Source organism: Schistocerca americana, chromosome 9, assembly GCF_021461395.2.
Source record: "Schistocerca americana isolate TAMUIC-IGC-003095 chromosome 9, iqSchAmer2.1, whole genome shotgun sequence".
Taxonomy (NCBI): domain Eukaryota; kingdom Metazoa; phylum Arthropoda; class Insecta; order Orthoptera; family Acrididae; genus Schistocerca; species Schistocerca americana.
In genome coordinates, this window is record NC_060127.1 from 108,505,261 (window position 1) to 108,530,059 (window position 24,799).

The 24,799-nt window shown below is 42.5% G+C and overlaps 1 protein-coding gene across 1 annotated transcript in view; it reads left to right on the forward strand.

The window, feature by feature from the left end:
* The window catches only part of LOC124550927 (diphthine--ammonia ligase), a 139,034-nt gene that overhangs the window by 109,451 nt on the left and 4,784 nt on the right, over positions 1-24,799 (forward strand). The window contains exons 9-12 of the mRNA XM_047125723.1: positions 10,400-10,722; positions 14,183-14,344; positions 22,220-22,385; positions 24,538-24,639. Of these exons, the coding sequence (XP_046981679.1) occupies positions 10,400-10,722; positions 14,183-14,344; positions 22,220-22,385; positions 24,538-24,639 (753 nt within the window). The remainder of the gene's footprint in view (positions 1-10,399; positions 10,723-14,182; positions 14,345-22,219; positions 22,386-24,537; positions 24,640-24,799) is intronic.

Sequence of the window (24,799 nt, forward strand, 5' to 3'; positions counted from 1 at the left end):
ACTGCAGCCACCGTGACATTTTGCTTTGATTCGTGACTGTTGGGGGAACCTGGGTCCTTCCACGGAAAAGGACACAGGAATACTTGGAGACTTTTGTACATCACTGATGGATTATTTGGAACAAGAATTGAATGAAAAGGGGTGAAGATAGGCCTGCAACAAGATGATGTCAGATCAGGCGAACTCAGTATCCCACTCTGGAACTGTCACAATAGCAAAAGTGCAAAATTTGAGCTTCTAATAGGTTTCCTATTGGCCCGATTTCCTATATTTACCTTCACAGGACTTATTTCTATTCCTCATCTTGCAAATTCAATGTTGTGGGAAGAGATTTGCATCAAATGAGAAAGGGTTTGCTGCCATCAATGCGAATTTTGAAGAGTTTGACAAAATATATTTTCTGATATGGAGGAAAAAAATTGGAAGCTTTTTGGATCAAATCTTTAGCCACGGGTGGAGAATATATTGAGAAATTGACTAAATTCTTGTGCTAAAAGTTTTTACTTGCTTTCTTACTTCATTTGTCTTATTATGCCTGCCCTTGTACTTGCCCTTGCTATCTTGTGGATGGAAATTGCTCTTTCAATGTATGGACAATAGGAGGAGGAACATTTCAAGCACCATGTCACCATAATGTTTGTCCTACTCCCAATCTGCCAGTGACCCCTGCCTCCCCCCCCCTTCCCCCCCCCCCCCCTCTCTGTTGCAGCCTTACTCGCAAACAGTTAGTTTTCTAATGTAGCTAATGTATTGCAGTGCCACTAGTAAGTGTTTGGTAGTTTTATGCAGCACTTTAGTAGTAACGAAATGTTCAGCCATATGCCTGTTTCTGAGTTACTGCTATTTCTGTACTGTTTTTCTCATTTAAGAAAAGATAGTGTACAAAAAGAAAAAAGGTAAATTGTAGCAGTTAGATTATCTCTCATTGTGTGTCCTTGCTATGGTCTTCAGCTCAAAGCCTGGTTTAAAGCAGCTCTCCGTGCTAGTGTATCCTGTGCAAGCCCCTCCCGTCTCTCCATAACATTTTTCAGACCTGAAGTTACTTAATGCAGTCAAGCTGTGATCTCCCCCTACAAATTTGTATCCACCATACTTCCCTCCAATGCAAAGTTGAATATTCTTTAATGGTTCAGGGTGTGTCCTGTCAATCAATCCCTTCTTGCTGGCAAATTGTCTCATAAAGCTCCTTTCTGCATGACTTATTTCAGTACTACTTCATTAGTTACCTGATTTGTCTATCTAAGCTTCACCATTCTTCTGCAGCATCACGTTTCACTTGTGTGTAAGGCTTCTCTCCAGGCGTATAAAATACGCTCCTTGTCCACGCCGCGAGGACCCGATGGAGATATATACCGATCGCTGTGTTATTTTCTGCCATGTGGCGTTATGCTGGTGTGATACCGGGGGAGGCGGGGGGGGGGGGGGGGGGGGGGTCGGGGGGGCAGGCACGTGGTCAGCACACTGCTCTCCTGGCCATTTTTCAGACTTTCCAGACCGTGGAGCTACTACTACTTGGCCATGTAGCTCCTAAATTGTCATCATGAGGCTGAGTGCACCCCAAACCGGTCCTTGCACTCAGGAAAAATCCTCGTCAGTACCGGGAATTGATCCCGGATCCTCTGCACCACAGCCATCTACACTAATCACTCAGCTACAGCAGCAGATGACTCCGTACGTGCATCTTTGGCAAAGACCCACTAACACTTCTGTGTTACATATTTCTCTTTTTCATAAATCTTTTCTTGCTATTGCAAGTACATGTGTTATATCCTCCTTACTTCTGCCATTGCCAGTTATTTTGCCCCTAGAGTAGCAAAATTTGTGTACAACTTTTGGTGTCTTATTTTGTAATCTAATTCCCTGAGCATTGATTGAGTGCACTGCATTATCCTTATTTCAGTTATGAATGTATTCATATTATAACCTCTTATCCCTCCCCCCATGAACCATGGACCTTGCCTTTGGTGGGGAGGCTTGCGTGCCTCAGCGATACAGATGGTCGTACCGTAGGTGCAACCACAACGGAGGGGTATCTGTTGAGAGACCAGACAAATGTGTGGTTCCTAAAGAGGGGCAGCAGCCTTTTCAGTAGTTGCAGGGGCACTAGTCTGGATGATTGACTGATCTCGCCTTGTAACACTAACCAAAACGGCCTTGCTGTGCTGGTACTGCGAACAGCTGAAAGCAAGGGGAAACTACAGCCGTAATTTTTCCCGAGGGCATGCAGCTTTACTGTATGGTTAAATGATGATGGTGTCCTCTTGGGTAAAATATTCCGGAGGTAAAATACTCCCCCATTCGGATCTCCGGGCGGGGACTACTCAAGAGGACATCGTTATCAGGAGAAAGAAAACTGGTGTTCTACAGATCGGAGTGTGGAATGTCAGATCACTTAATCGGGCAGGTAGGTTAGAAAATTTAAAAAGGGAAATGGATAGGTTAAAGTTACATATAGTGGGAATTAGTGAAATTCGGTGGCAGGGGGAACAAGACTTTTGGTCAGGTGAATACGGGGTTATAAATACAAAATCAAATAGAGGTAATGCAGGAGTAGGTTTAATAATGAATAAAAAAAATAGGAATGTGAGTAAGCTACTACAAACAGCATAGTGAGCGCATTATTGTGGCTAAGATAGACACGAAGCCCATGCGTACTACAGTAGTACAAGTTTATATGCCAACTAGCTCTGCAGAGGATGAAGAAATTGATGAAATGTATGATGAGATAAAAGAAATTATTCAGGTAGTAAAGGGAGACGAAAATTTAATAGTCATGGGTGACTGGAATTCGAGAGTAGGAAAAGGGAGAGAAGGAAACATAGTAGGTGAATATGGATTGGGGTTAAGAAATGAAAGGGGAAGCCACATGGTAGAATTTTCCACAGAGCATAACTTAATCATAGCTAACACTTGGTTCAAGAATCATAAAAGAAGGTTGTATACATGGAAGAATCCTGGAGATACTAGTAGGTATTAGATAGATTATATAATGGTAAGACAGAGATTTAGGAACCAGGTTTTAAATTGTAAGACATTTCCAGGGGCAGATGTAGACTCTGACCACAATCTATTGGTTATGAACTGTAGATTAAAACTGAAGAAACTGCAAAAAGGTAGGAATTTAAGGAGATGGGACCTGGATAAACTGACTAAACCAGAGGTTGTACAGAGTTTCAGGGAGAGCATAAGGGAACAATTGACAGGAATGGGGGAAAGAAATACAGTAGAAGAAGAATGGGTAGCTCTGAGGGATGAAATAGTGAAGGCAGCAGAGGATCAAATAGGTAAGAGGATGAGGGCTAGTAGAAATCCTTGGGTAACAGTAGAAATATTGAATTTAATTGATGAAAGGAGAAAATATAAAAATGCAGTAAATGAAACAGGCAAAAAGGAATACAAACGCCTCAAAAATGAGATCAACGGGAAGTGCAAAATGGCGAAGCATGCATGGCTATAGGACAAATGTAAGGATGCAGAGGGTTATCTCACTAGGGGCAAGATAGATATTGCCTACAGGAAAATTAAAGAGACCTTTGGAGAAAAGAGAGCCGCTTCTATGAATATCAAGAGCTCAGATGGAAACCCAGTTCTAAGCAAAGAAGGGAAAGCAGAAAGGTGGAAGGAGTATATAGAGGGTCTATACAAGGGCAATGTACTTCAGGACAATATTATAGAAATGGAAGAGGAGGTAGATGAAGATGAAATGGGAGATATGATACTGGGTGAAGAGTTTGACAGAGCACTGAAAGACCTGAGTCGTAACAAGGCTGCGGGAGTAGACAACATTCCATTAGAACTACTGACAGCCTTAGGAGAGCCAGTCCTGACAAAACTCTACCGCCTGGTGAACAAGATGTATGACACAGGCGAAATACCCTCAGACTTCAAGAAGAATATATTAATTCCAATCCCAAAGAAAGCAGGTGTTGACAGATGTGAAAGTTTCCAAACTATCAGTTTAATAAGTCACAGCTGCAAAATACTAATGTGAATTCTTTACAGAAGAATGGAAAAATTGGTAGAAGCCGACCTCGGGGAAGATCAGTTTGGATTCCATAGAAATGTTGGAACGCGTGAGGCAATACTGACTTTACGACTTATCTTAGAAGAAAGATTAAGGAAAGGCAAACCTACGTTTCTAGCATTTGTAGACTTAGAGAAAGCTTTTGACAATGTTGACTGGAATACTCTCATCCAAATTCTAAAGGTGGCAGTGGTAAAATACAGGGAGCGAAAGGCTATTTACAATTTATACAGAAATCAAATGGAAGTTATAAGAGTCGAAGGGCATGAAAGGGAAGCAGTGGTTGGGAGGGGCGTGAGACAGGGTTGTAGCCTCTCCCCGATGTTATTCAATCTGTATATTGAGCAAGCAGTAAATGAAATAAAAGAAAAATTTGGAGTAGGTATTAAAATCCATGGAGAAAAAATAAAAACTTTGAGGTTTGCCGATGACATTGTACACTCCTGGAAATGGAAAAAAGAACACATTGACACCGGTGTGTCAGACCCACCATACTTGCTCCGGACACTGCGAGAGGGCTGTACAAGCAATGATCACACGCACGGCACAGCGGACGCACCAGGAACCGCGGTGTTGGCCGTCGAATGGCGCTAGCTGCGCAGCATTTGTGCACCGCCGCCGTCAGTGTCAGCCAGTTTGCCGTGGCATACGGAGCTCCATCGCAGTCTTTAACACTGGTAGCATGCCGCGACAGCATGGAAGTGAACCGTATGTGCAGTTGACGGACTTTGAGCGAGGGCGTATAGTGGGCATGTGGGAGGCCGGGTGGACGTACCGCCAAATTGCTCAACACGTGGGGCGTGAGGTCTCCGCAGTACATCGATGTTGTCGCCAGTGGTCGGCGGAAGGTGCACGTGCCCGTCGACCTGGGACCGGACCGCAGCGACGCACGGATGCACGCCAAGACCGTAGGATCCTACGCAGTGCCGTAGGGGACCGCACCGCCACTTCCCAGCAAATTAGGGACACTGTTGCTCCTGGGGTATCGGCGAGGACCATTCGCAACCGTCTCCATGAAGCTGGGCTACGGTCCCGCACACCGTTAGGCCGTCTTCCGCTCACGCCCCAACATCGTGCAGCCCGCCTCCAGTGGTGTCGCGACAGGCGTGAATGGAGGGACGAATGGAGACGTGTCGTCTTCAGCGATGAGAGTCGCTTCTGCCTTGGTGCCAATGATGGTCGTATGCGTGTTTGGCGCCGTGCAGGTGAGCGCCACAATCAGGACTGCATACGACCGAGGCACACAGGGCCAACACCCGGCATCATGGTGTGGGGAGCGATCTCCTACACTGGCCGTACACCACTGGTGATCGTCGAGGGGACACTGAATAGTGCACGGTACATCCAAACCGTCATCGAACCCATCGTTCTACCATTCCTAGACCGGCAAGGGAACTTGCTGTTCCAACAGGACAATGCACGTCCGCATGTATCCCGTGCCACCCAACGTGCTCTAGAAGGTGTAAGTCAACTACCCTGGCCAGCAAGATCTCCGGATCTGTCCCCCATTGAGCATGTTTGGGACTGGATGAAGCGTCGTCTCACGCGGTCTGCACGTCCAGCACGAACGCTGGTCCAACTGAGGCGCCAGGTGGAAATGGCATGGCAAGCCGTTCCACAGGACTACATCCAGCATCTCTACGATCGTCTCCATGGGAGAATAGCAGCCTGCATTGCTGCGAAAGGTGGATATACACTGTACTAGTGCCGACATTGTGCATGCTCTGTTGCCTGTGTCTATGTGCCTGTGGTTCTGTCAGTGTGATCATGTGATGTATCTGACCCCAGGAATGTGTCAATAAAGTTTCCCCTTCCTGGGACAATGAATTCACGGTGTTCTTATTTCAATTTCCAGGAGTGTATTTCTGTCACAGGCAGCAAAGGACTTGTAAGAGCAGTTGAACGGAATGGACAGTGTCTTGAAAGGAGGATATAAGATGAACACCAACAAAAGCAAAACGAGGATAATGGAATGTAGTCAAATTAAGTCTGGTGATGCTGAGGGAGTTAGATTAGGAAATGAGACACTTAAAGTAGTAAATGAGTGTTGCTATTTGGGGAGCAAAATAACTGATGATGGTCGAAGTAGAGAGGATATAAAATGTAGGCTGGCAATGGCAAGGAAAGCGTTTCTGAAGAAGAGAAATTTGTTAACATCCAGTATTGATTTAAATGTCAGGAAGTCATTTCTGAAAGTATTTGTATGGAGTGTAGCCATGTATGGAAGTGAAATGTGGACGATAAATAGTTTACACAAGAAGAGAATAGAAGCTTTCGAAATGTGGTGCTACAGAAGAATGCTGAAGATTACATGGGTAGATCACATAACTAATGAGGAGGTATTGAATAGAATTGGGGAGAAGAGGAGTTTGTGGCACAACTTGACAAGAAGAAGGGACCGGTTGATAGGACATGTGCTGAGGCATCAGGGGATCACAAATTTAGCATTGGAGGGTAAAAATCGTAGAGGCAGACCAAGAGATGAATGCACTAAGCAGATTCAGAAGGATTTAGGTTGCAGTAAGTACTGGGAGATGAAGAAGCTTGCACAGGATAGAGTAGCATGGAGAGCTGCATCAAACCAGTCTCAGGACTGAAGACCACAACAATTGTCTCTGACAGAATGACAGTGTCATCAGCAAATCTTTCAGTAGGTAATTCAGTATTACAAGTTCTTAAATAAAAATATTACCATCTTCTGCACAAGATAGAGGTCCAGAAGTGGTATTGACAGTGCGTAAAGTGCCAAAAATGGTACGGGCACCAGTAATCTCTACAAAGAAGTAAACAGGAAACTATTTGAGACACACAAACTGACACTGCTCAATGCTCTGAATGTATACTGTGTGACAAAAGTATTCTCTGTGACTAACGTGTCTTATCTGTGAACATACTGCACATGTAATTAAAGAATAAAAAATTAACTAAAAATGGGCAAATGTTAAGTACTGATCTAGCCAACTCTCTCTCTCTGTCCTCCTTCTCTCCCTTCCTTCCTTCCTTCCCTCCCTCCCCTCCCCTCCCCTCCCCTCCCCTCCCCTCCCCTCCCCTCCCCTCCCCTCCCCTCCCCTCCCCTCCCCTCCCAGTGATAACAACATGGAAGCTAATCTGATACCATTACGGAAAAAAATTATGTGGTTTAGACATGTGAAGGACAAACTATGAATAGTGATAGTGCATATTTTGCCCAATTTATTTTTTTCTTATAATAAAATCCTCCCCCCCCCCCCCTCCCCCCCTCAGGATATTTAAGTCTGTTCTTTATCTTTAATTCATTTCTTCTGCTTCAATCATTATTGCAAATTTATTTTGTTATTTACATTTTTCCTTCTAAGTTTAATCAGGTCAGTGGCTTTTAAAACCATCAGGAACAATTATATTATATTTGGAAAAATATGTTTTTTATAAAACAGGTGATGAATCTTAAACTTACTTCACATTTTTGCTGTATTAGAGTTCATGTGCTAATATTAGAAAGTGATTCATAACACTAACAGTATCATGTAATATACTTCTCTCATACAGTTTTTTGAAAATTTATAAACATCTATCTATTAAAACAAGTTTTAAATTTTGTATTGATATCTTTCAGTGTAGATATCCTTTGACATTAGAGTTTGAGAGCTTGCTAAGTAAAATGAAACCATTGATGATAAATAGGCTGTGGTCTGTCATTTTTAAGTTTTACTTTGTCAAAAGCAGTTATATTTTGTCCAGGTGTTGTGATCATGTGTATCACCATATTTGTTTGCTTCACTATTTGGGCCCCAAAAATGTAATTAACATGAAAAAGTGTAGAGACTTTATTACAGGAATATTCTGATTAAGTATTCATCCACTGCACAGCCCCACAATTGAGTCCTATCATACACAATTGTAAGGACTTGGTTAGAGACAGTCACAATTTCTCCAACACAGAAATTATACTGTTTACCAACTGAAGGTTATCACTCACATACATCCCAAGACATTTTCAACTACAAATTTCTGTTGCCGTGATAGAACATAAATCATTTATATTGATGTGGTGAGAACATTTCCATTACACAATTTTTTTTGCAAAGGATTCCATCTCCTCATACTCTCCGGTATAGAATAAGACTGAGGTGTCATGTTACTACACGGAAATTGCAAGGGTATGCCTCATCATTTACATAAATCAAGAAGAGGAAAATGGCTGAAGTATTGAGTGCTGAGGTACATCTGTGTCTCTGTTTCACTGGTTGACTGAAAATTTAGGATCATACTCTTATTTTACATTCCAGTGGTTAACTTCCATTTGGGAGGACGATGGTTCAAAGCCACATTTTCCCATCATGATTCAGGCTTTCCGTGATATTACTAAATCACCTAAGGCAAATGGTGGTATGGTTCCTTTGAAAGGGCATGGATGATTTTCTTCCCCGTCCTTCCTTATGTACTGTGTCTCTCATGACCTTGATGTGACGAGATGTTAAACATTAATCTTCCTTCTATTTTATGATATTTTGGTACTTTGTTTGGAATTCATGTGGTGTGTGGCTAAATACTGTAATGATCAATTCTCAGTTGTAAGACTTCAGCTGCGGTGTAACCTATGGTTTAGGCTACTGAGTCCAAAGATTCAGCAGGTTTAAAAACATAGATGCAGTCTGCAGCCTCCGTGCTTGACTCTTTTTTTAAAAATCTGTCCTGTGATTATGTAAACAGTTTGTTAAGCAGCTCAGACAGGGTAACCCATTCAGATTTTGTACTGAAGGCAAGTATTAATTATATTGGTCAACAGTTTGAGACTTGTTCCTCATTTCCCTTATTATAAGTCATCCTGACCCCAACATTTTTAGGGCAGTTGGATATGTTTCGTGTAATACTGAATTCAATGAGGTAGGTAAGAGGTTTTCAGAGATATTTTAAGTATGTCTTAGTAACCATTCTGGATATGCCATCCTAACCATATAAACATTTATGCATAAACATGCCTGTTACAATGGTAATAACAAAAGGAAAATCTGTAAAGCACTGAGGATGCAGAGAAACTATTGAAGCAGCTCTTGACCACACTGTTGTGTCTGATGCTCCCACATTCCTAAATAAGCCTGCAGATGTCTTACTGGGACATTCACTCCTGGCTTGGCAGCTGTAGAGAATGGAGCTCTCATTGGACAGTACTACCAAGTCCAAAGTTCACATAGTTATTCACTTTTTTTACACAAAAGATGTTGAACAAATCGAAATTTATCTCTAATTGATGGAGAGTCCTATATGGTGGTCAAAATGTTCACAAGTGGTGTAGAGAATTTACAGCTGGCCATACTGAAACCCACACTGGACAAAACAGCGGGTAACGATCAATCTCTGATGAGACAGTCACGAAGTTTGAGCAGACCATTTGTGAGAATTAGCAGATCGCTGTTGATGATAGCTGAATTTTGGTTTCCATATCACCATTCATAAGATTTTAATGGTAAAATCACAATATTGGAAGGCTTGTGCAAGACAAGTACTGTGAGTGCTGATGGCAGACCACAAATGGCCACTAGTTGGTTCTTCCCACAAATTTATTAGCCATAAGGCAGACAAAAAGGTCAACTTTTGGACTCAATTGTCACAGTTGATGAAACTGAGGCACTGCATTAACACATAAGACCAAACTGCAGTCATGCGAATGGCAACATTACTCTTCACCCGTTCAAAGAAACGCAGTCTGTTGATAAAGTTGTTTTGGAATTGAAAGGGAGTATTGTTTGTTGACCATATTCCTATTGGGACCACAATAAATGCTGACAGGTACTGCGAAACACAGAAAAAACTCTGATGAACAAATCAGAATTGAAGAAGAGGAACATCGAGCAAGGTTGTAAGCATTCTTCATCCCAGTGCTCACCCCCATCTCCGCCCGTCTGTCACTCTCTGGCAGAAAATGGATCGTCATTGCCCAACCTGTAGTATAGACTCGGCACCCAGTGACTACCACCTCTTCCCTAAGTTGACAGAACAATTGGCATGAAGGCGATTCAGTTTTGAGGATGAGCTGAAAGGTGAGGTTCATTGCTTCCTTAAGGACATGATGGCAAGTTGGTATGACATGCATGTACCAAAACTTTCACAGTATCTACAAACATGCATTGAGTGAAATTGTGATTATGCAGAAAAATAGATGAACGTTCAATGTTTAAAATGATGTAAATCTTACGGAAAATAAATGGTTTTATATAAAGAAATATTTCTTACTTTTGGGATAATCTTTGTACTTCTCATATGTCATGTGAAGTAGTATAGAATTGGAAAGAAATGCTTTGGTATTCTCGTGGTTTGAGCAAAACTGTCAGCTTTCTCTCATTCCCAGATACGTCTGCATCAGCAATCTGATTAACGTTTATCAGTTTCGACTCGCAGGTCTGGTGCCACTCAGTGACGTCGTGTCAGTGACCCTGTACCTGCGCGACATGTCGCAGTACCCGGCTGCTAATGGAGAGTACGCCGTCGCGTTCCCCGGGCCGGACCCCCCGGCGCGGGTGTGCGTGCAGTGCCCCCTGCCGGAGGGGGCGCCGGTGTCGCTGGAGGCCACGGCGCACCGCGCGGGGGGCCCGGGCGAGGACGGCTGCGTGGACCCCGGCGCGGGGGACGGCAAGTGCTGGCTGGGGCGGCGGCAGCTGCACGTGCAGGGCGTCTCGCACTGGGCGCCCGCCAACATCGGGCCCTACAGCCAGGCCGTGCGGGTGAGTGGGCTGCGGCACGACTGCAGGGGCAGTGCGAGTGCGAGGGAATGAGCCGACGTTAATAAATCGTCTCAGGCACGTAATTGTTAAGACACTAGAAAGTAGATATACATTTGCTGGGACTGCTTCAGTTTGCAGCAGTTACTGCTGAGATATGTTGAACTGAAGACCAACTTATCTTTACACAATTATGTGATGCCATTATCCAGTCTCTCACAAGAGAAGCGTTCATTTGACAGGTCACCGATTTTGCTTATCTTTCACACAACTGGTATAAATACTTAGATGTAACTAAGTACAACGTACTTATGAAGTGTATTCAAGAAATTGAGTTTCAAAGTTTGAAGAGCCTGTCATATTGTACATCTACATCATTATTGTTCAATTCACAATTAACTGCCTAGCAGACAGTTCATCAAACCACTTTTAAGCTACTTCTCTACCATTACACTTTCGAGCAACATGTGGGATACACGAACGCTTAAATCTTTCCATGTGTGCTCTGATTTCCCTCATTTTATTATGATGATTATTTCTCCTGTAGATAGGCACCAACAAAATGTGTGTGTGCGAGTGTATACCTGTCCTTTTTTCCCCCTAAGGTAAGTCTTTCCGCTCCCGGGATTGGAATGACTCCTTACCCTCTCTCTTAAAACCCACATCCTTTCGTCTTTCCCTCTCCTTCCCTCTTTCCTGACGAAGCAACCATTGGTTGTGAAAGCTAGAATTTTGTGTGTATGTATGTGTTTGTGTTTCTATCGACCTGCCAGAGCTTTCGTATGGTAAGTCACATCATCTTTGTTTTTAAATATATTTTTCCCGCGTGGAATGTTTCCCTCACACACACTCCTGGAAATTGAAATAAGAACACCGTGAATTCATTGTCCCAGGAAGGGGAAACTTTATTGACACATTCCTGGGGTCAGATACATCACATGATCACACTGACAGAACCACAGGCACATAGACACAGGCAACAGAGCATGCACAATGTCGGCACTAGTACAGTGTATATCCACCTTTCGCAGCAATGCAGGCTGCTATTCTCCCATGGAGACGATCGTAGAGATGCTGGATGTAGTCCTGTGGAACGGCTTGCCATGCCATTTCCACCTGGCGCCTCAGTTGGACCAGCGTTCGCGCTGGACGTGCAGACCGCGTGAGACGACGCTTCATCCAGTCCCAAACATGCTCAATGGGGGACAGATCCGGAGATCTTGCTGGCCAGGGTAGTTGACTTACACCTTCTAGAGCACGTTGGGTGGCACGGGATACATGCGGACGTGCATTGTCCTGTTGGAACAGCAAGTTCCCTTGCCGGTCTAGGAATGGTAGAACGATGGGTTCGATGACGGTTTGGATGTACCGTGCACTATTCAGTGTCCCCTCGACGATCACCAGTGGTGTACGGCCAGTGTAGGAGATCGCTCCCCACACCATGATGCCGGGTGTTGGCCCTGTGTGCCTCGGTCGTATGCAGTCCTGATTGTGGCGCTCACCTGCACGGCGCCAAACACGCATACGACCATCATTGGCACCAAGGCAGAAGCGACTCTCATCGCTGAAGACGACACGTCTCCATTCGTCCCTCCATTCACGCCTGTCGCGACACCACTGGAGGCGGGCTGCACGATGTTGGGGCGTGAGCGGAAGACGGCCTAACGGTGTGCGGGACCGTAGCCCAGCTTCATGGAGACGGTTGCGAATGGTCCTCGCCGATACCCCAGGAGCAACAGTGTCCCTAATTTGCTGGGAAGTGGCGGTGCGGTCCCCTATGGCACTGCGTAGGATCCTACGGTCTTGGCGTGCATCCGTGCGTCGCTGCGGTCCGGTCCCAGGTCGACGGGCACGTGCACCTTCCGCCGACCACTGGCGACAACATCGATGTACTGTGGAGACCTCACGCCCGACGTGTTGAGCAATTCGGCGGTACGTCCACCCGGCCTCCCGCATGCCCACTATACGCCCTCGCTCAAAGTCCGTCAACTGCACATACGGTTCACGTCTACGCTGTCGCGGCATGCTACCAGTGTTAAAGACTGCGATGGAGCTCCGTATGCCACGGCAAACTGGCTGACACTGACGGCGGCGGTGCACAAATGCTGCGCAGCTAGCGCCATTCGATGGCCAACACCGCGGTTCCTGGTGTGTCCGCTGTGCCGTGCGTGTGATCATTGCTTGTACAGCCCTCTCGCAGTGTCCGGAGCAAGTATGGTGGGTCTGACACACCGGTGACAATGTGTTCTTTTTTCCATTTCCAGGAGGGTATATATATATATATATATATAAAAAAACAAAGATGAGGTGACTTACCGAACAAAAGCGCTGGCAGGTCGATAGACACACAAACACACACACAAAATTCAAGCTTTCGCAACAAAGTGTTGCCTCATCAGGAAAGAGGCAGGGAGAGGGGAAGACGAAAGGAAGTGGGTTTTAAGGGAGAGGGTAAGGAGTCATTCCAATCCCGGGAGCGGAAAGACTTACCTTAGGGGGAAAAAAGGACAGGTATACACTCGCACACACGCACATATCCATCCACACATACAGACACAAGCAGACATATTTTTCCCACGTGGAATGTTTCCTTCCATTATATATATATATATATATATATATATATATATATATATATATATATATATATATATATATATATATATATATATATAAAAAAAATAGAGGGAAACATTCCACGTGGGAAAAATATATCTAAAAACAAAGATTATGTGACTTACCGAACGAAAACGCTGGCAGGTCGATAGACACACAAACAAACACAAACATACACACAAAATTCTAGCTTTCGCAACAAACGGTTGCTTCATCAGTAAAGAGGGAAGGAGAGGGAAAGACGAAGGAAGTGGGTTTTAAGGGAGAGGGTAAGGAGTCACTCCAATCCCGGGAGTGGAAAGACTTACCTTACGGGGAAAAAAGGACGGGTATACACTCGCACACACACATATCCATCCACACATATACAGACACAAGCAGACACATTTAAAGACCTATATATATATATATAACATTAACTGTACATAGGCAGTTCATTAATATTTTTTATCTCTTGAGTGTTGTGCTTGGCAGGCCTCCAGAACACATTTAGTGGCTGACTTCAATGCCACAGTTGTAATTTGGTATGCCACAGTGTTTACATATACTGTGGCCACATTGTGCCATTTGTGCTGCTGAAGACTTTACCTCAAACTGTGTATCACACAAAAATTATCTCTCTCTGCTGAAATTATTAACATTAAAGTTACGAACACTTGTTCAAAGTTCAGGCTGAAAGAGTTGTTTCCTTGTATATGTGCATACTTTCTCCAACATAACCACAACTAGCACAGGACAATAACATTCAGTCTGATTTTCAGATTGAAGACAGCTTTACTGTATGCCTTTTTACAAAAATAAAATCACTTGTACATAACACGAGCCTTCATGTGATACCATTTCACAGGTCGGTGATATTATGTACATGGCAGGCCAGATCGGCCTGGTGCCGGGCACGATGCAGCTCATTGAGGGCGGCATCAAGCGGCAGTGCCGGCTGGCACTCCGGCACATCGAGAGGGTAGCCCGCGCCGTCGACTCCACAACGCAGCTGCGCGATGTCGTCCAGGTGAGTAGAGAGGCAGGTAGGGGGGGTGAGGAGACACACACACACACACACACACACACACACACACACACAGAGAGAGAGAGAGAGAGAGAGAGAGAGAGAGAGAGAGAGAGAGAGCCTGTGAATTTCCGTCTTCTTTCAGTAATGTAGTTTACCAGCAAGACTTAATGAACAGGCTAGTAAACTGAATGGCCTCAATCGTCAATATTTGTGATAACTGGGATTAGAAAATCTTTTTATTAGATTATTCCAGTTGGAGCTGCCTGTAGTAGCAGTCGTGTGTACATGAGGTGCCAATGCTTGTGCGAATGTTTGTGTGTTTTCTTTGCTGAAGGAGGCTTTGGCTGAAAGCTATAATGTGTAACAGTCGTTTCGCTGTGCCTGTCTGTAACTCAGTGTGTCATCTTTATGATGAGTAGCAATCTATCCTTTTCCTCATAAAAAAATGGTCCAAATGGCTCTGGGCACTATGAGACTTAACATCTGAGGTCATCAGTCCCCTAGAACTTAGAACTACTTAAACCTAACTAACCTAAGGACATCACACACATCCATGCTCGAGGCAGGATTCGAACCGTAGCGGTCGCGTGGTTCCAGACTGAAGCGCCTAGAACCGCTCGGCCACTCCGGCTGGCCTTTTCCTCATATTGTTGATATTCCAACCTAAAGTTTCCATTCTTTAAATTATCAAAAATTTGTATGACTTGTCTGTACAGATTGTATCTCCACTGATTTGGATGTGACAGAACAACACACACGTTAATTTTATAAAATTTGCTTGTAGAAAATATAAATGATCAAACTGAAATCCCACATCACAAAAACTGTGAAATAAACTAACGGATATCATCTTGTGACAGTAAGTGAAGAGACCAATATCTTGCAAAATAGAATCCCATACCACTGAAAATATCACAAACTGTACAAAAATTACGTCGACAATCATTACAGTTTTATAGTGAATTGTTGTTGTTGTGGTCTTCAGTCCTGAGACTGGTTTGATGCAGCTCTCCATGCTACTCTATCCTGTGCAAGCTTTTTCATCTCCCAGTACCTACTGCAACCTACATCCTTCTGAATCTGCTTAGTGTATTCATCTCTTGGTCTCCCTCTACGATTTTTACCCTCCACGCTGCCCTCCAATACTAAATTGGTGATACCTTGATGCCTCAGAACATGTCCTACCAACCGATCCCTTCTTCTGGTCAAGTTGTGCCACAAACTTCTCTTCTCCCCAATCCTGTTCAATACTTCCTCATTAGTTATGTGATCTACCCATCTAATCTTCAGCATTCTTCTGTAGCACCACATTTCAAAAGCTTCTATTCTCTTCTTGTCCAAACTATTTATCGTCCATGTTTCACTTCCATACATGGCTACACTCCATATGAATACTTTCAGAAATGACATCCTGACACTTAAATCAATACTGGATGTTAACAAATTTCTCTTCTTCAGAAACGCTTTCCTTGCCATTGCCAGCCTACATTTTATATCCTCTCTACTTCGACCATCATCAGTTATTTTGCTCCCCAAGTAGCAAAACTCCTTTACTACTTTAAGTGGCTCATTTCCTAATCTAATTCCCTCAGCATCACCCGACTTAATTAGACTACATTCCATTATCCTTGTTTTGCTTTTGTTGATGTTCATCTTATATCCGCCTTTCAAGACACTGTCCATTCCGTTCAACTGCTCTTCCAAGTCCTTTGCTGTCTCTGACAGAATTACAATGTCATCGGCGAACCTCAAAGTTTTTATTTCTTCTCCATGAATTTTAATACCTACTCCGAATTTTTCTTTTGTTTCCTTTACTGCTTGCTCAATATACAGATTGAACAAAATCGGGGAGAGGCTACAACCCTGTCTTACTCCCTTCCCAACCACTGCTTCCCTTTCATGTCCCTCAACTCTTATAACTGCCATCTGGTTTCTGTACAAATTGTAAATAGCCTTTCGCTCCCTGTATTTTACCCCTGCCACCTTTAGAATTTGAATGAGAGTATTCCAGTCAACATTGTCAAAAGCTTTCTCTAAGTCTACAAATGCTAGAAACGTAGGTTTGCCTTTCCTTAATCTTTCTTCTAAGATAAGTCGTAAGGTCAGTATTGCCTCACGTGTTCCAGTGTTTCTACGGAATCCAAACTGATCTTCCCCGAGATTAGCTTCTACTAGTTTTCCCATTCGTCTGTAAAGAATTCGTGTTAGTATTTTGCAGCTGTGACTTATTAAACTGATAGTTCGGTAATTTTCACATCTGTCAACACCTGCTTTCTTTGGGATTGGAATTATTATATTCTTCTTGAAGTCTGGGGGTATTTCGCCTGTTTCATACATCTTGCTCACCAGATGGTAGAGTTTTGTCAGGACTCGCTCTCCCACGGCCGTCAGTAGTTCCAATGGAATATTGTCTACTCCGGGGGCCTTGTTTCGGCTCAGGTCTTTCAGTGCTCTGTCAAACTCTTCACGCAGTATCATATCTCCCATTTCATCTTCATCTACATCCTCTTCCATTTCCATAATATTGTCCTCAAGTACATCGCCCTTGTATAGGCCCTCTATATACTCCTTCCACCTTTCTGCTTTCCCTTCTTTGCGTAGAACTGGGTTTCCATCTGAGCTCTTGATATTCATACAAGTCGTTCTCTTATCTCCAAAGGTCTCTTTAATTTTCCTGTAGGCGGTATCTATCTTACCCCTAGTGAGATAGGCTTCTACATCCTTACGTTTGTCCTCTAGCCATCCCTGCTTAGCCATTTTGCACTTCCTGTCGATCTCATTTTTGAGACGTTTGTATTCCTTTTTGCCTGCTTCACTTACTGCATTTTTTTATTTTCTCCTTTCATCAATTAAATTCAACATTTCTTCTGTTACCCAAGGATTTCTACTAGCCCTCGTCTTTTTACCTACTTGATCCTCTGCTGCCTTCACTACTTCATCCCTCAAAGCTACCCATTCTTCTTTACTGTATTTATTTCCCCCGTTCCTGTCAATTGCTCCCTTATGCTCTCCGTGAACCTTTGTACAACCTTACAATTTAAAACCTGGTTCCTAAATCTCTGTCTTACCATTATATAATCTATCTGATACCTTTTAGTATCTCCAGGGTTCTTCCATGTATACAACCTTCTTTCATGATTCTTAAACCAAGTGTTAGTTATGACTATGTTGTGCTCTGTGCAAAATTCTACCAGGCGGCTTCCTCTTTCATTTCTTAGCCCCAATCCATATTCACCTACTATGTTTCCTTCTCTCCCTTTGACTACTACCAAATTCCAGTCACCCATGACTGTTAAATTTTCGTCTCCCTTCACAATCTGAATAATTTCTTTTATTTCATCATACATTTCTTCAATTTCTTCGTCATCTGCAGAGCTAGTTGGCATATAAACTTGTACTACTGTAGTAGGTGTGGGCTTCGTATCTATCTTGGCCACAATAATGCGTTCACTATGCTGTTTGTAGTAGCTTACCCGCATTCCTATTTTCCTATTCATTATTAAACCTACTCCTGCATCACCCCTATTTGATTTTGTGTTTATAGCCCTGTAGTCACCTGACCAGAAGTCTTGTTCCTCCTGCCACCGAACTTCACTAATTCCCACTATATCTAACTTTAACCTATCCATTTCCCTATTTAAATTTTCTAACCTACCTGCCTGATTAAGGGATCTGACATTCCACGCTCCGATCCGTAGAACGCCAGTTTTCTTTCTCCTGATAACGACATCCTCTTGAGTAGTCCCCGCCCGGAGATCCGAATGGGGGAGTATTTTACCTCCGGAATATTTTACCCAAGAGGACGCCATCATCATGTAATCATACAGTAAAGCTGCGTGCCCTCGGAAAAAATTACGGCTGTAGTTTCCCCTTGCTTTCAGCCATTCGCAGTACCAGCACAGCAAGGCCGTTTTGGTTATTGTTACAAGGCCAGATCAGTCAATCATCCAGACTGTTGCCCTTGCAACTACTGAAAAGGCTGCTGCCCCTCTTCAGGAACCACACGTTTGTCTTGCCTCTCAACAGATACCCCTCCATTGTGGTTGCACCTACGGTACGGCTATCCGTATCGCTGAGGCACGCAAGCCTCCCCACCAACGGCAAGGTCCATGGTTCATGGGGGGGGGGGGGGGGGGGGGTATAGTGAATTATGGTGGGTTAAAACAGTTGTGTGATATTTACTAGTTTTGTTATTATAAGGATGACTATTTTTATCACATATTGCTTCTGTACATAAGGAAAGGTTGTCTTTTTGAAGCTCTTAAATCTCGTGACCGAAAAATCAATTTGACACCCTTTAAATGTTGTTACAACTTCTGCAGCGAGGGCATGCTAGTGTCATTTTGTTGTCTGCTCTATTTACATTAGCACTGAGTGGAATGAATTGCTGGATAGCACACCTTTGTTATGTTCTCAGCTAAACCTTGTGACAGAACTGCACTTCCCAGATGTTTTCTACACAATTATTGAGCAAAGTCAATAGTGAGTGGTGGAACTAATGGTTAGAAAAAACAAAGCTAATTAAAATGTGTGAAACAGACAGTCTGCCATTTAGAGGTGTGATATGGTCGTCTTCATACCTGGAATATAAAATGTTGTCACCTAATCTGTGAATTTCTACAGTGTCTCCAATAAGACAGCACGTTATTACTTACTGAGCGATATATGCTGGAATGAGGACATCTTCAAGATTGACTGCCTGTCTTTGGTTCCAAGTGATGACTGGCAGAATGTGTAATATGATGTGTAAAATGTATTACACTTCTACAAAATGTTAAGATACTTAGACACTTGACAGGATTATTGGTGTGAACGGTGGGGGGTGGGGGGGGGGGGGGGGGGTGGAGGGGGGTGGTTTACCATGAGGCAATATGGCTGTCCAAATTCAGTACATAAGGTGGACCAAAAAAGGTTGTGGTTACTGTGTCATTCTTTTCCGTATCTCTAGGATAAATATACTTATGTTATGCTTTCTGCATCCATTTTCTTTCTGAGAATCCAACAATATGAAATAGAATAGATTGCTTCTCACCACAAGGAGCAAGTGTTGAGTGCCAGACAGGCACATAGGAAGAAGAGTACACAATATGATCAGTAGGGACTGGAAAAAATAATTTTATTTTATGGTGAAATTTGGCGTTAGTTTCTGCCAAATTTGTTGCTCTTTTTTGCCAATTTCAGTGTTCCTTTATTGCCAATTGCATTTTTTGCCAATTTCTTTGTTTGTTACAAGTTTCAGTATTATTTTTTGCTAAATTTAGTGATATTTGTTAATTTGTTGCCAATTTTTGTGTCACTTTTTGTAAATTACCGTGCTATTTTTTTGCCAAATTTGGGTTTTTGCAAATGTTGCCTTTTTGTCCCAAATTTGGTGTTTTTTGCCAATTTTGCATTTTTTTTCCAGCTCCGCTATTAGGGTTTTTACCCTCTTCAGTGTTTTTGTTTCCAGTTTCTATGCAATTTTTTTTTTTTTCACTTTCCATGTTTTGTATGCCAGATTCAGTGTTACTTTTGTGCCACATTGGTGTCACTTTTTTGTCATGCTTGTTTGCCAGATCTGATGTTTTTTTACCAAATTTGGTTTAATTTTTTGTCACTTTTGGTATTTTTTGCCAATTTCAGTGTTTCTGTTGTTTTTTTCACCTCCCTGCCAGTTTTGGTGCAGTTTTTGATGTCATTTCATAGTTGGTTGTGGGCTATGTAAATTGTCATTTTAAGATTAAACAAGTACGTGAAAAAATGAAGTCAAAATGTGGTTTCAGCATTCAGTAACTATTATCACATGCTATTATGCTAAAAACCACTAATTTTGCATTATTTTTTGAGTTATCATTTTCACAAAATTTTCCTGTCCTCAATTATCAGCTATCAGACAAAGCCCTTAATCAGATGTAGACAAAAAACAAGCATATGCACCTGGCGAAGAGTTCTTGGGCTTCCAGCCGGGTGGCGGTGTCTTCAAACGGTGACATTTCAATGAGTGACATACTCATCATCTTCTGGCGAGGTGTCGAGACTTTGCGGATGCCGGTCCCTTTATACCTGTGGTCTCACTCGGCGGCCATCTTCAGCTGAAGAGCTGAAACCAAGAGACGTTGTATGGCGTTTGTGCTTATGTGAACAGTTGCTTCAGAGGCAAAAACGGAAGAAGGGATTTCTGCATCGCATTGTGACTGGGGACGAAAATATCTCAGCCGTGCTTCCATGTCAATGGCCAAACCGAATATTCATGGCTCCAAGATCATGCTCTGCGTTTGGTGGGACCAGCTCAGCATCGTGTACTATGAGGTTTTAAAACCAAGGGAATCAATCACAGGTGCTCATTATCGAATGCAGTTAATGCATTTGAGCAGAGCATTAAAAGACAAATGGCCGCAATACAGCAAGAGGCATGATAAAGTGATTTTTCAGCATGACAACGCTGAACCCCACGTTGCAAAAGAGGTCAAACCATACTTGGAAACATTAAAATGGGAAGTCCTACCTCACCCACCGTATTCTCCAGACATTACGCCCTCTGACTATCGCCTGTTTAGATCAATGGCTCATGGCCTGGCTGACCAACACTTCGGATTTCATGAAGAAGTCACAAACAGGATCGATTCGTGGATTGCTTCTAAAGATGAACATTTTTTTTTACACAGGATTTGTACACTATCCGAACGATGGGAGAAAGTAGTGGCCAGCGATGGAAAATACTTTGAATGATACGTGTGTAACCAATTTGTTTCATTAAAGCCTCAAATGTGGGGGTAAAAATGGCGGAAGCAAAGTTGTACACCATATAATGCAGTTCTTCATAAGAGCCCTACCATCTTTAAATTGTTATCTGTTCAGCAAAAGGATTTTTATGCATTGTTTTCCCATGTTTTATTCTTATAAAACTACAAGCATACCAAAATGCCAACTATTGGTTGGACATGTATTATGACATGCATTGTTGCTTTGAATTACAGTTGAATGGGTGTTCTGAGGGAAGAATTGCAGGGCTACTGGAGATATGAGTTTATAAAGCTGATTGTTGATGTGAAATGCAGCAGTCTTGTTGAAATGAAGAGAATGGCTGTCACTGACAGAAGTAGAGTACCACCTCAAACTAATCTTAGGTTGCTAAGTGAAACAACTACATACCAAAATACCACAAGTATGAGGGCAATCCATAGAGTACTGACTATTTGGACTTAAAAAAAAATCTTCCTTAGTAAATGGAAGTTTTCTCTATTTTCATAATCAACTCCAGTATTAAGCATTTGTCACATCTGTTCACTAGCTTTAGAATTCCCTTGTAGTACTTAGCTACTATGACTCCATTAAGCCAGTTCACTGCATTCCCAATATCAACATAACTTCCAAAACGTTCTTGCTCAGGAACTTTTTCAAGTTCCGGTAAGAGGTGTGTCACACCATTTCATGCTTCACTCGATTCGTCAGATCATCTGTGCTGAGGGTCAGGTGCCTGGGTCGAGTTTGGTGGTACACATTTCACACTGATCCTCACATCTTTTTGTTCAAGATTCTCTTGCCTTTCATTTCCTTTAATTTACTGTAATTTTATGAGGGTTCCAACAGCAGAGCATCCAAAAATTGAATAACACCTCCTACCTGATATTCGGCTGAGCTTTGTATCATACAGTTCACATTAAACAATCATAGAATGTACAAAAATAAAACTTGTTGTTACTACTGCTGACACAATACTGAAACTAGGTGATGGTGAAACTTTTTGTCCTCTGGGTGGAAACCCAATATCAGCCTTTGCAGTGGCAGTGCACATAGAGGTGCTACTTTCTGGATTGTTCTCATAATTACCCTTGCCCAGAAGCAGCCACCTAAGAAGAGAGATAAAATTGTTAAGCTTTTGTTTCCCTTTTTCAGGCCATATGTTACGTAACACGTGGTACTCACATATGGGAGGCACGGCTCGAGTGGGAACGTCACACTACCAATGCCATTGCCGACTACGTCGTGGTGCCCCGGTTACCGAGGGGTGCACTGGTTGAGTGGTCGGTTTGGTTGCATCGCCACAACAACAGATTTGAATGTGAGTATCTTTGAATGGATGTACCATTGCACTGTGGGCTATTTATATTGGTTATGAAAAAGTCATATAATTGAGACCTCACTATTGTGTCATTTAAATTCAGTTAATATTAGCACATTAACTGCCACATCCAAAATGAGGAAACTGCTCCCTGATGCCATGGTGATTACTCAATTTTTATTGGGTACTCGACTATTAATAATTCTGAATAATCATCATTTTAAAAACCTAGCTAATATTTTGTGGTAGAGATAAAAAGTAGAAAATTCTGTTCAGGACCATAAAAATGGAGCAGGTCTCGAATTTGTCTTTCTTCTGTCTATATTAATAACTCTTCAGTCTCTATTTTATTTGGTTCACTGATATGCAGTGTTATGTGTCATTAATTTGCCTTCTAAAACAATTAGTAATACAATCAGGTTGAACCATATAAGATTTCAAAATCTAATTAGGACATTAGAGTTAACATTCATTGAATTTATGAATGGATTTTGAGGTGTTCGAATTGTTTGTGAAGTTCTGCATATTACAAGTATTCACACAATATCTTGCTATCATCCCTATCAAATGATATATGATGGTGATGTACTTCAGCTCCCACATCCTTGTGTCTAAAATCGATTTGAAATTGCTTATGTATAAAATGGGAAACAATAAAATGAAAGAGGAAGGATCTGTTCATCCACTGTGTGTCAAAACAGGAATAGTTAAAGAAGGGTTGAAATGTGCACTTGGGGGGGGGGGGGGGGGCGGCACGTATAATTGAATATCTGGCCTTGAAACTTTAATATTTCCTTCATCACAAGGAAATGGAGAACAAGAAAAGAAAAAGGAAAAAAAAGTTAATATGTGCAAGTGATGCTCAAGCCTTTTTTTGAGTGAAGGAAGAGACTAACAGTCACCACTGATCAGCTCTCTGCATTGAGGGTGTACAGGGAATCTGAGCCCTCAAAGTCAAAAAACATACAATTCACCTTACATTATGTTTACTTGGCATCAGCATTTCTACAATTTGTGTGCTCTCCATATTCTCACATCAGTGTTTTTTGAGAATCTAATAAACGTGTATGGCTATGACACTATATCAGGCTGTTAACAGTTAGCTTACGCAGCCCTCCAGTGCCCTCCGTTGAGCTGTGTAATCTTGTTACAACACTTTGCACATTCTCAGAAGTGTTGTGGAAAGTGTCTGGCATCACTTTCAATGTAAGAAATCATATTTAATAATAAAAATCAAAATTTACCCTCAAGCATCCGTTATTTTCAGATCGCTATTTGCCGCCAAATTTACATCCTTTCCAGCGCAGATAAAACTCAGTTCCTTTCAGTACCAAACTGGCAATTTTTATAACATATGTTTCATGTGTGTCACACCACCATACAGTAACTAACTAAATGAAATGGAACTGCATGAAACAGTGGTATAGAAAAGGATTGCAGCCCTAGGTGGGCAGTTATACATTTAGTGGTAGTGATAAAAGAAAAGCATAAACACATACTGATGTGCCTATGTTAGAAACAGTCAGATTACTCATAATCGGGTAGGGGTTCCTGCTGCAATAGACAGGTTTTGTGACAAGGGAATACAACTCTGAAGCAACACAGTGAAAATAGCAGATAGGTGCACCAAAACATAAAAAAGTAAGCAAGAAAGAGCAGGTCATTTCAGTCTGTGGTATTACCTATAGACAGAACACTAGCTAAGGCACAGAAATAAATGTCGGGCTCGGCTAGCACTCGGATGACTCACCGTCCCAGTCTGCCGAGCACTGTTGGCAAGTGGGTCACACTCGGCCTTTGTAAGGCCAGTTGAGGAGCTACTCCACTGAGAATTGGCGGCTGTGTCACGGAAACTGACAACGTGTTCCTCTGTATCCGTATCCAGTGGCACCTATTGGCTGAGGATGACACGGTGATCGGTTGTTACCATTGAATGTTTACTGTTGTTTTTATTTACTGGTCGGTTTGTGACTGGAAAGGGGGCAGGAGAAAATTTGCAGTCTACCAAATCTTACCTGAAACAACTTTTTTAAAGTTGATAGAAGTCATTAGGAGCATCAACTATTGTTCACTAATATAACTGTTTGTAGTCTGCCTCTGCTTATTGAGAGGGTGCTCTCATTTAATTCACAAACTTGTTTTTTGCTTTCAGATGAGGAAACAGGGTGTCTGATCGGTCCATTCCAAGTGTCTATATGCCGCCGGTGGAATTACGAGAACAAAGTGTCAGCTATTGTCTCTCGTATATCGATTGGTAAGTATTTGTTGAATATATGATTTTCTTGTTTATGTATACTAAAATATTAAAGTATAACAATAATGTAACTTTGTGAATGGAACAATACTTAAAATAAAGCAAAGGCAACCATTCGTCTTTAGCAGACTGTCGCGTGGTGCATAGACATATGTAAAAC